Genomic DNA, 12962 nt, shown 5'->3' on the forward strand with positions numbered 1-12962 from the left:
ATTAGCCTATTTTACTCCTGGGGATCCCAGGATTATCCACCCAAAATATCTTTGCGATAGGTTCAGCAGTTTTTACGGTACCTTCGAACAGACAGACAGACATTTGGTGAATTATAGTAAGAAGATGTCTTCTCCAGTCATGGTACTTGACAGGGCATTGCAGAAAAGAAATTCTTCCAGAATGTCGTCTTCTCCTCTGTACCTTATAAAAATCATAAGTTGAGCATCACCTGCAATGTCCACTGATTCATCTGTCTGCAACGAAAATGTTCCTCCTTTTTTCAGTGCCACAATCAGTTGAGCTAAAATCTCATCTGAAATGAGATCAATTCGAAGTTTGATGCTATTGTCAGAAAGCAGTACCGATTCAATCTTCTTGGCAACATCTGCTCCGCAAACAGTTTTCACCATTGCCACTGCTGCTGGCTTCACCAGCTCCTCTCTAATGGTATGGGGCTTTTTGCATCTTGCAATATACAACGCCACTTCAAAGGATGCCAAGGAAGCTTTCTCCAGAGAAAAGGCTGAACTCGAGGGCGCATCAATCAGACTTCGTTTTACCTGTTCTTCTTTGTCCTCCCAGTAACTCAGTGGCTTTTCGACAAAGTTTGGATGAACTGAATGCAAATGACTCTTCAATTTGTTTTCCTTCATAGATTTATTGGCGAGGACTTGCAGGCACTGAACACACTGAGGTTGGACATTCCCAGATTTTTCTCTCATCTCGGTGAAGCCATATTTCAAAAACTCAGGCTTATACAGCAATTGTGTTTTGCGTTGGGCCAATTTTCCAGTTAGAGACCAGACCTGGAATGAAAAGTTATAAATTATAACATTTTTAGAAAAAAAATGTGAAAAGTGAAAGCACGACTGTCAAATTGTGAACTGTTGACACATGCGAAAATCAAAATTCTTATATGTGAAAAATTGGATTTCTAGTACATTCTTGAATGATTCAGAATAAAACAAGACCAAAAGTCTAACAGCGGCATAGCCGGGCTTGTAAAATATTATAAGCCACAAACACACATGATTAGCTTTTTAAACAGTCGCTAATGCTGCTCATAACATTAAACAAAGACATTTGTGAGGAATCCAGACATCCGTGAGGCAAGTTTTACTTGCAGAACTGATTGAAGATCTACTGTAATATATGTACGCCACAAGGGTTGGAGGTGTGCTCATTTACCAAGCAGCTAGCTAGCACTTGCCAAGCCAGCCGTTCCTCAAGGGTTTTGAATGGAGTGCTTGCTCGAATGCTTAAACCAAATGGCGATCTCTCCACAAGAAACTTGGTAAATGAACACATACCCAATGTTCATGAGACCCGACCATAGATTGACTGTAATCTATATACCCCAAAGAGGAATGACCCTTCCTGCAGCTCCCGTAGTGAGCGGGTGTACTAGTAAATTAAAATGTCGGTCGGTGGTGTCAGGCGTCATAATGACATCATAGACGTAATGACATAACGGACACAAAACTGCCGCTACTTCAATATGTAGAAGATGATATATTTTAATTTCCAGGATTAGATTTACTATAATATTAATGTTACGTTGTCAGTATTTTGAAAATGATGATATCAAAAAACTGAGGCAAATTCCTTACTTCCGCGGTTATTAATATTAGTGCCGAACACCGCTTATAACATTGATTCATGAACCATACACCGCTTCAATCCATTAATTTTGCATTCACGACATTGGGATTAAAGTGTTATGGTTATGTTTACTATATTATTATTACGAAAACGATACTCCTGAAATGACACACAACTGTATTAAGAAACCCTGGGTTTAATTTGTCTGAAGCGGTCCGAAGGTGAGGCATGATGCCAAAGGCCTATACGTACCATATTGTTGGATGAGACGTAACGTCTATGCTTTCGATATTTGATGGTCATTTTAACAATCGGTTTGTTTGTGTTTCACACTGAATGAAAAACGTAAAGGTAGAGCATGGCGATTGTGATATATGACGGGTTCGACGATATGTTCGGCATGAACGGCATATAAATCAAAATGGCGATGTGTGGAGAGTCAGCCGCTGCACTGTCATGACATGATAATGACATCAGACATCATCGCATCACCCTGTCATGTGACCAGATCCTCAGCTCAGATTGGTATACGTTTGAGGGGACATCATACATACAATCATACATACATACATACATACATACATACGGACGGACAAATACTGTTCTCGACGGCTTTGCCCTATGGGTAAAGACAGGTTCGACGATAACCAATAGGTTCATCCAAACTACGGGCTACGCTGTAAAAAAAATTGGCAACAGAATATTGTTGCGGATATGAGGATTGCATTTTTTTTGATTGTGTTGTATTATATTGGAAATGGTGATGAACATTGTTTGAATATGGCCCCTCCTGCCTCCAGAGTTGTGTAAAGGTAAAAAGGGCGTCCCGGTAGTTATTCCATGAAACACCACATTGAAGGACACTATAAAACCCTTGTTCAGTAGCTTATATCTTATTATGTGTTTTAGAGTAAGGCCTTGTCTTCCATTAGAATGACACTCCATTGCACCGAATCAATTAAGAATAGCTCCCCTTCAATCATTCCATTTCCCAGCCAAACTCTCCATCTGTGGGTAAAGCAGTTCACAAGCGTGGGGTGCACGCCCTCTCATTTCGCTGCTATAGTGAATATGTGCTCCGTGCTCTGTTTGAACAGGAGGGGTGGGGTCGCCAGGGAGAGGCAAGCCCAGGGCGTGCCACGAAGGGCGGGGCTGTTCAGCCCCATGCCCAAATAAGGAAACAAGCCCGTGGCTCGCCACGAGGGGCGTGCCGTCGGCGCCATGCCCAAATAAGGAGACAAGCCCGTGGGATTACCATACAAGGTCACGGAACAGAGCACGGGGGGGAGGGCGGTACCGAAACCGAAGAGGGCGTGTCAGACCCGCGCTGAAGGTTTGAACAGAAGGGTGCGACGATCGCTGGGACAAGCTACACCAGAGATACGGCAGATGAGTCCAGGTGCGTAAGAGGGTTGGCAGTCCACCGGGAGAGAGTTCAGAGTTGCACCGGAGTTGCGTGAGAGATACAAAAAGCCTTTGACAAAGAGCCGCTTCAACCAGCCCCGTTTCAACCAGCCGCGTGAAGCCCTGACGGGGCAGCGAGTGACCCTGCCGGCGTGCGCTGTAAAGCCGAATACAAGGAGCTGCCGGCATGCGCTGTAAAGCCAAATACAAGGAGCTGCCGGCTCCTCGCTTCCCGCCCGTAGTGGACCTGCTCGCTGTGCCCTGTGATCCCACCTGCTCATCCCTCCAAACGATTCCTACCCTTCCATCCATTTGCGTACGTGAGTTTGTTTTGTTTGTCCTGTCCTGGGTAGGTAATTAAGTCAGTATAAGCTAGTAATTTGCACTGTGTTACCTGCTTTTTCATGTCCGCTGTAAATACCCGTGACTGCTCTTTTTGCTTATGTGTGTGTAAATAATAATAAACCCCGTTACTCTTCTGTACGTCTTCTTCTTCCTCTTTGCATTCGTCGTCTTAGTATTTTCCCGATTGAATAGCGGTGGCGCGATACGGCCAACGTCTGGGTGAATCGGGTGAGTTGGGGAACAACTGTTCGGCCGCGGTGCCTTCGCTCGGCAAACAACATCCATATCCGCGGACCGTAACAATTGGTATCAGGAGTGGGATTCGAACCCACGCCTCCAAGGGACCGTAGTTAAACTCATCTGGAACAGTTATGAATGAACAAGAATCAAACATTTTTAATTTGAATAAAAACGTTTAAGGAATAAAAACAGTGCATTCGATAATTAAGCTCAAAACACTAAAATTACAGAGCCATCTATAATATCGCACTCAGATAAGAGTGCTATTGAACAACGGGCTCCTCGCTGGTCTGCTTGACGCACGAGTATTGGACTTGAACGGACTAGAACATTATTATATTAATCGTATATGGATGCTGTGGTATCCAGCAATTACCCGAAACGTACTTGATGGTAACGTCAACAGTTTAATCCGAAATCTCAACACAGTACAGCATGCCCATTAGGCCCCCAAAAACCCCATCTTTCCTTAGCTCTTCCCACTCTCCAAAACCAACCGTCACTTCCGTTTCCCATACATGTGAATTCCAAACATAACATATGCTATATTATCCACAACTATTTTACTTTAATTACTATTTCAATAATCCTTCATATTGTGCCAGCGAAGTAATCCCCTTATAACGCTGTAATATTTCTTTTTTTTGAGACCTTCCCACGACCCTCAGGAACACCCTCACAACCCTGGATTTGGGAACCACTGCTTTACTCAATGTTGGCAACTCCAATTTCCTCCTTCACTACCCTGTATACGAACCACCTTTAGAGGCCATTTTTCCCCGCAGAGCAGGGGTTGGCCTTTTTCGGACACCGTGGTCCCCTTTTTTGAAGCAATGTTTTATGGCCGGATGCCCTTCCTGCCGCCAACCCTGTTAGTCACCTCTTGCGACACACAGGGAATTACCAGTGAACTGGTACTCAATTTGCCGACCTCGGAAGGATGACAGGCTGAGTCAACCCCCCTGGTGTTAATTCAGCGATTGACCGGGATTCGAACCCAGGATCCTATGATCCCAAACCGGCACCCTAACCGCTAAGCCAACACCAGGCTGAAGTTAAGAAGAAGCCTGAACAAAAAAGATTTTCAAGCTTCTCGTCATAAATAGATGTCTTATAAAGGGGTCACATAATTACATATATTTACATAAGGAGGAGGTACAGTATTGCACGATATGCTTGAACAATAGTACGTATATGGAAAGGTGACTTTAGAATGCTCTTTTTAATAACTTTGTAATAACTTTAATTTTAGCTCTTACACGAGCCTCGATCTTGTATACAAAAAAACAAACAAACCAAAAAAACTGGTATGACCCACTGTGAACCTCAACGAAAGCATTAGCAGACAAAGAAGTTTCTTAGTAATAGCAATGGTTATCCTGCGTGGTTTGCCATTGCCTTCCCAACTTTGTCTGTTCTCTATCCTTTTAAATGCAGAACGTCAAACAAGGAAGAAGCACGTATCATTTTAAAAGTCTTTGGTATGACTTGTACAGGGTTTGAACCAACGCCCTCCCAGACTTGGAGTGGACGAATTACATGGCAGCTGCATACACTGGAATTGCTGCTTGGTTGGCTGTCTGCATGCTTGGGTAGGAGTGACGTAAAAGAAACACCTGTGTCGTTGGTTATCTCCATATGCGAGTTTTAGAAGGTGGAACGGAACCCTCCCATGTCTCAAAGTATCCACCTCCACTTTGGTAAGGGATCACGGTTCATGGACCAAGTGTTGTTGAATACTTTTTGTTCTCAGGGTTTTGTTCCAAGGGATCTTTTCAGGATCATCACCGAACCCCAAACTGCCTCCAGTTGTAGTTTGTTTGTGGTAATATTCCCGGGGATGTTTTTTTAAAATCTCAGTGAAGTTCTTCTTTATCATTCCTGTTGCTTCAATTATCACTGGTACGATTCTTCGTTCCCATGGAACCTGCTGTTTTTGGCTCAATCTTTGTTACTTTCAAAACTGTTGTATTTGACGTGGTGATTGGTACTCCATCCCAGGTGAGAGGGAGGTGGCAAAATGTGGCGCCTCCACCTCACCGACATCGTGTGTGTGTGTGTGTGTGTGTGTGTGTGTGTGTGTGTGTGTGTGTGTGTGTGTGTGTGTGTGTGTGTGTGTGTGTGTGTGTGTGTGTGTGTGTGTGTGTGTGTGTGTGTGTGTGTGTGTGTGTGTGTGTGTGTGTGCACTTGTGTGCACTTGTGTGCCTGTATGCGCATATATACGCATATATACTCACGTTGTTATTTTGAGTTTGTCGAATATGCTCAACATTGAGCTAGCTAGTCCAGGTTTGATCCCCAACAGGGTCAGATGTAAGTTAAAACACATTGTTCTAAATATAACGGCACTCCTAGAGTGCATAGTCTCGCCTCGCACGTTCATTCTAAACAAAAATACCACCGTTAACTGAACACGCTACTATTATGGCCCACTGCTATTATGTATGACCCACATACCCGTTTCATCAATGCACCTTATTATGTCACAGTTTCTTCGCATGGGTTATGAATGTCATAAATTAAATTTTTCATTCGCATCGGGTCATACATCAGATATATGAAGTTTCAGATTTTTTGGATAAAGACTCCACTCCAATTCAACCAATTATGGCTGGAATACCAATTCACCGATGACATAATCGTGATCATCCTATATACCCCAATACCCCATTGGGAGTTAATGACATTTGCCAAGTTTCAATTTTTTCCGTTGAGTGATTTTGGAGAAAATGATGTCCAAATTGTTTCCTTTATAGTGGGGCGGCTTAGCCCAAATATTCAAAAGAATTGTGCATTTTGTGATACAAGCACCAAATTTGGCACAAATGTACATTAATATGTTGCGGAACATTTTCAGATATTGGGCCACTTGAAATTCCGTAATTTTTTTTCTTCAAATTTTTTCAAATTTCGTAATTTCAAATTTTTCGGGTGACACCGTCACAATTTCGGTCTTTGAGGCCGGCCGATAGGCAAAGTGTGACCGGAAGGGACGAGGTTCTCCTGACCACGTGGCCCTCGATCTGGGAAGCGAGAGGCGTTCCATTAGTGGACGCGCCCCTCACGCCCGACTTTTGGGCGGCCCCGGCAGGCCGTTTGTTTTGACGTTCCGTGACAGGCCCCGCACCCCCACCTCCGGGCCGACCGGAAGCTTGTGCTGAGTACATCATACCTGAACAACTCAGTGAGGCAGAACACAGCAGTGCACACCAGGGTGACCCCTTCAGTGCATAAACCAATTAACCTGTCCACTGCAGGGCATATAGAAATGAAGTTATTTTCTGCATATAATAATAATATAAGTTCAGTTCTATATAACAATTTCTGTTATCACCACTACCACTACAACTACCACTACTACAAGCTTTGTCTGGAATTTTGTGGACTAACAGACAAACAGACATACAGACAAGCTGGGATCAAAACATTACCTCCTTCCACCATTGAGTGTAGAGGTAAACATCATGGAAATTATATCATGCCCTAGATTTAATTCATGCTTACCCGTGTATTTGCTTCACTGGTTCACAAGGTCTTTTGCATACATGTAATTCAGACTCTCGTCTTCATTGCTGACCACACAATGTTCGCAACATATTAATGTACATTTGTGCCAAATTTGGTGCTTGTATCACAAAATGCACAACAGGTTTGCTATGCTGCTACACTATTAATCCAATATGGCTGCCATACCATGTGAGCTATGACATCAAAATTAAATTCTTAACTCACATGGGGTCATAGATTAGATATATGAAGTTTCAGATTTTTGGATAAATATTTAAATTCAACCAATGGGTGGAATACCACTTCACCAATGACATCATCATTATCACTGTATATACCCCATGGGGAGGGAGTTCATGACATATGCCAAGTTTTAATTTTTTCTTGTTAAACGGTTTTGGAGAAAATGATGTTCAAATTTGTTCATTTAATAAAATATGGCTGCTATACCATGTGACCTATGACGTTAGAGTTAGCAATTAAATATTCTCTATGGAGAGTCCCTCCTATGTTTAAAGGTTCATGTAGATCGGACAAGCAGTTACAGAGAAAACCATTTTTAAAGCAAAAATACACAGGTGCACACAGACGCACTCACGCTAACTGAGGTGGATACTTTGAGACCTGGTAGGTCTCTGTTCCATCTCCAGAAATCCACCCACGTGTGGAGATAGTAGGCAACGACGTATATACACACACACACACACACACACACACACACACACACACACACACACACACACACACACACACACACACACACACACACACACACACACACACACACACACACACACACACACACACACACACACACGCACACACACATACATATACACACATGTACACGGTTACTTTGAGACCTCGGAGGGCTCCGTTCCACCTTCTGAAACCCGTATATGGAGTTGACAACCAACGACACACACACACACACACACACACACACACACACACACACACACACACACACACACACACACACAGACACACAGACAGACAGACGGACAGACAGACAGCCAATTGCAATAGTCTCGCATCCCTATATGGGCGAGACTAATAAAACCCCGTACTGACTTGTCAACAGTGACTGCTGCATTGTGAAACAAACACTCTGTCCTATGGGTGGGTACTGACAGCTATTTGACAGCTTATTGTCGATAACCTCCGGTGCTGGCTGTCCCTTTGGATTATTGTGCCTTGTGGCCTTGTTTACAGCTCTGTTTATGACCTTTATTTAATTCTGCTGTTTTGTAAAAATGTTACATTTCAATCATCAAGATTCTGGTAAACCATTCAGATTCTACAATACCCCTTGACACCCCAAACCCTTTACTTTAGTGCCCTGCGTCCTCATTGGTTTTTTTTTTTGGTTTTTTTTTTTCTGCAGTGTCTTCTCTGAGCACTCAAAAAAAAATCTTCATTCCTGCCAGCCAAGCTTATTGTCCTTTCCAAAGCATTGTTTGACCGAAGAGGGTACAGAATGACTCAGGATGGCCCGGTGGGGCAAGGTTTGGCGAGGGGAGGCAGTTTGGCTCGAGATGGAGCCGAGCATCGTGAAGTGAGACTTCCATCCACGTCCTCCTCTTGCCTTTGTGGACGTGAGCAGGTGGGCTATCGGTGAACTTCACAAGCGGCGTTTTGAATAATTATCAAATACAGTAATTCTTTAGTTTGTTTATTCATATACTTATTAATGATATACTTTCCTATTTATTTCTGAATTATGTTATAAAGCTATTTTATATTCTGTCTTCTTGTAGCTACATTCCGTTGTACTTGAATCCTAAAGTGTTGTTGATTGTTTCTCCTTTGTTTGAATCAGACGTTCTTTTGACCTTAAGCAGGAAGCTCTCAGTTGGGTTGTTGTCATTGTTGTAGAATGAAGGATGAGCAGGTTGCAGGCTTTGTATTCATTTATTGAGGATCGGACTTACTATGATTGCTCTCTCAAGCCAGTTTCAGTCATTTTCCACCGTCACCGGGGGAGCCGCCGGCAGATAATTTCTGTTTTGTCCCCCATCTAGGGGGTCTGTATTTTAAATCATTTTTATTTGGAATCAAATATTTATTAACCTTTGGGATCAAATACAATTATAATACCCCCACCCCGTTCTCCACCACTTTTTTTTTGTTCCAATTTCAGCCCGTAATGGTTCCAATAACACAATAGCTGTTGAAAAAGTAATGAGGCATGGTGAAAAAGACACCTTGTCAATTTATTATATTCGTCTACACATAGTGTACAATATTAACGCAATATAATATGGGTGAGATTTGGGGAGCGGGTGGTGTTAGAGAGAAGGAACTTTGGGAGGAAAACAGTTGGGGCAGGCACAGGAACATCAGGGTGTTTTATTTGGGGTTTGGGATGGACTTGGCATTGTGAGGATTTGGGATGAAGTGCATTGTGTTGTAAAGAATGAACAAACATTAACAACACAGAATGAACGAGAACGGCACTCAGTAGAGAACGTACCTCCGCCTGGTTGGCCATATCACTCAATGGTGAAGAATCACTTAAAAAATTCTACTAGCTGGATCAGGATCCAGATCTTCACCAAAATTGAATCGATTCTTCCTTGTCACATGCACAACCGGTCCAACAAGTTTCGTCCAAAGCCATCCATAACTTTTTGAGATATCCTCCTATGTACTGTTTTTGGCCCTATCTGCCAATGGTAAAGAATCACTTTTAAAATTCTCGTAGCGGGATTCAAATCCGGATCTTCACCGAAATCTAATCATTTCGTCGGTGTCACATGCACTACCTCTCTGCCAAATTTCATCCGAATCCGTCCTCAGCTTTTTGAGATATTTTGTTCACAAACGGACAGACGAACAGACAGACATGGGTGAAAACATAACCTCCATCCACCTTTGGTGGCAGAGGTAGCTAGAACGGCACTCGGTAGAGCGCATACCCTCCGCCAGGCTGAACAGTTTGTTTTGTATCCCACTGATAGGCCGGATCTGGATTCGGACCTGAACCAAAATCGAATCGGCTTGTACTTGTCACGTAACCAACTCGTCCACCAAGTTTAGTCATAACTCGTTCATATCTTTTTTAAATATCATGTTGCATATCGCTTTATGCCCAATTCCTCAATGGTGAAGAATCACTTAAAGATTAAATAATTATCGTATCTGAATCCACATTCAGATCTTCACCAAAATCGAATCTATTTGTCCTTGTCACACACACAACCTCCCCACCAAGTTTCGTCCAGATCCGTCCATAACTTTTTGAGATGTCGTGCTCTGTATAAGTTTTATCCCCATCTCTCAATGGTGAAGAATCACTTAAAGAATTCAACTAGCCAGATCCGAATCTGGATCTTCACCAAAATCGAATCTATTAGTCCTTGTCACACACCCAACCACTCCACCAGATTTCGTCCAAATCCGTCCGCAACTTTTTGAGATATCTTGGTCACAAACAAACAAACAGACAGACGGGTGAAAACATAACTCCATCCACCTTTGGTGGTGGAGGTAACAAACCTTAACGACACATCCACTTTGTGATGGGATCCCTTCCATGCTCTCAAATGAAATAATAATCTTACGATAATTCACCAAATGTCTGTCCGTTCGTTCCCAGGTACCGCAAAAACGACTGAACTGATCACAACGAAATTTTGGGTGGGTAATCCTGGGACCACCTGGAGTAAAGTAGGCTATATTGTTTTCCCAATTTTCCAGTTTTTCCAAACACGATGGAATAATATTTACCGATATGAACAGTGATGTGGCTTTTATTGAAATTCGACAAACACTGTTTAGATTTTGATGATTTGCGTGTGATATGATTTAACGGATGTTTATATAAATCGTTTAAAAGAAATAAAAGCCTTAAATTTCCGATATTTTTCCTTTTCATTTGGGCCTCCCAATTGAAGCCCTGCCCTTAGGGCGGGTACCTGTTGCTAGTATCTTTAAAACAGGCTCTTGTGAGTTTACACATCCAGTAATATTCCGTACTACTATGATACCTAATGTTGCCATTTTAAATACAGAAGTGCCAGCCTGCTAAACGCCCCGCCTCCCCCCACCCCTCACTCTCGTAAGATGAGGTGCTTCACAATGCATCCGTCCCTGCTGGCACAGCTTAATTTCATCCATTTTATCTAAATTGCTGATCCACCAACTGAACTTGTTTCATCGTCCACTATAATATAAGACCCGTCACTTTGCTGATGGAAATATCAATCTTTGTGTTATTACAAAAACAAACAGATTTTGTTAATAAAATGGGGAAAAATAAAATAAGGCGTTGTATAGGTACCGGCCTAGCTGTACACTCAGGAAGCTAGGAGATTGTTAATAGGATATTTATCACGGCCATTTTAGATGCTGAATGGCGAATAATATACAACAACACACCAAGAAGAAGATCGAAATAAAAATAATTTATCGCTCTCCCCCTACCTATCTCTCTCTTTTTTTTTTTTTAATCAAATTGTGTGGGATACGTGTTAGGCACGGGCCATGGCAGGAAACAAACTCAGGTCTCATCTCTGCCTTTGCGTAAATGCTTAAAAAAACGGGGCTTTCCGTTTCCTCGGCACAGAAGTGATGGCTAAACTATGGAGCAAGAACAAAAAATGGTTCTTGGGAGATCCTGCCCTCCGTACAAGGATAACCAGTGTCGCGAGTTGGCGTTTGCAGTTTCGCCACGTGTGGCTATGTACCACTTTAATTTGTTTTGTTTTGTTTACATCACAAACCTTCCGGGAAGTTCCCTGAATCCACCGTAGCTGCATTTATTTAAATCTGTTGATCCGTTCTCAATTTATAACGTGACAAACAAACATACATACACGGCTCTTTTTATAATATTGCTGATGCTTGTGGTTTTGTTTTCTGAAGGTGGATGTCAGCAAGACTACCGTGAGCAAGCCAGAGAATGTTCACACCATCGGGGTCCAGGTCGACGATGAAAGGTGTGTGTTTTGTTTCACTGTTTTTTTTAACTCAACTGGACTATGTCCAGCTGAGTTTTTGCCGACACCCAGTGTCCGTCGTCTGTGTCTGTCTGTCGTCTGTAAACAATTCGACGTCAGACGCTCTAAAAGTCACAAATACAACAACAACAACATGCATTTTAAGGCCATTTTCCCTGCTAGAGCAGGGGTTAGCCCTAAAAATATTGATCCCAAAAAAAAAAAGTCACAAATATTGATCAAATTTTATGAAACTTGTTATGCAGCATCTTTAAGACATAAACTAGTTTGGGATTGCACTTGGGCGTTGCACGCCCAAAAATGGTCGCGGCAGGTCGGCCATATTGAAAAATCTATTTTTGTCAATCTGGTACTTCCTAATGTACCGCTAACAAGGTTAGCAAGGTAACCAGTTAGCAAGGCTAACCCCCGCTCTTGCAGGGAAAATGGCCTCAAAATGCATGTTGTTGTGTTGTGTTGGTACATCCTAATGTAGCTAGAAGGCTGAAACTTGGTGTGTAGACAGTATGTAACAAACCTCAACACATATAATAAATTGAAGTCTGAAATCTGAGAAAAGTAATTGTAGTTTTACTTTTCATGCCTCACTTAAAACTCAATTTTTTCTAGTTTCCTGCTTAAACATGAGATACCTTCAACGTTACTGTACCTCTTTAGCACATATAAACTATATAGTTTGTGGTTATATTATGCATATTCTAACCATATTGATATAGACCAGTTGAGTTCAGGTTCCCTGGAACCTCTAGTTTTGTTTTTGCCTTCCGGTTGTTGCTCTTTGTTGGTGTATTTAACGTTGATTGTTGACCATGATGGAAGCTTGATGTAAGCTTTGATTAAAGTTGACTTTTTGGAGGACAAAGTACAACATGCATTTTAAGGCCATTTTCCCTGCTAGA

At 42.3% G+C, this 12962-nt stretch overlaps 1 protein-coding gene across 2 annotated transcripts in view; it reads left to right on the plus strand.

Annotated features, from left to right (window-relative positions):
• The window catches only part of LOC144889155 (disks large-associated protein 1-like), a 54997-nt gene that overhangs the window by 20797 nt on the left and 21238 nt on the right, over window positions 1–12962 (plus strand). For both annotated transcript variants that reach the window (XM_078769107.1, XM_078769106.1), the window contains exons 2-3: window positions 8487–8705; window positions 11969–12042. In XM_078769107.1, coding sequence (XP_078625233.1) covers window positions 8580–8705; window positions 11969–12042 — 200 coding nt within the window. In that variant the 5' untranslated portion in view covers window positions 8487–8579. The remainder of the gene's footprint in view (window positions 1–8486; window positions 8706–11968; window positions 12043–12962) is intronic.

Source organism: Myxine glutinosa, unplaced genomic scaffold (assembly GCF_964187855.1).
Source record: "Myxine glutinosa unplaced genomic scaffold, kmMyxGlut1.1 SCAFFOLD_1184, whole genome shotgun sequence".
Classification (NCBI taxonomy): Eukaryota; Metazoa; Chordata; class Myxini; order Myxiniformes; family Myxinidae; genus Myxine; species Myxine glutinosa.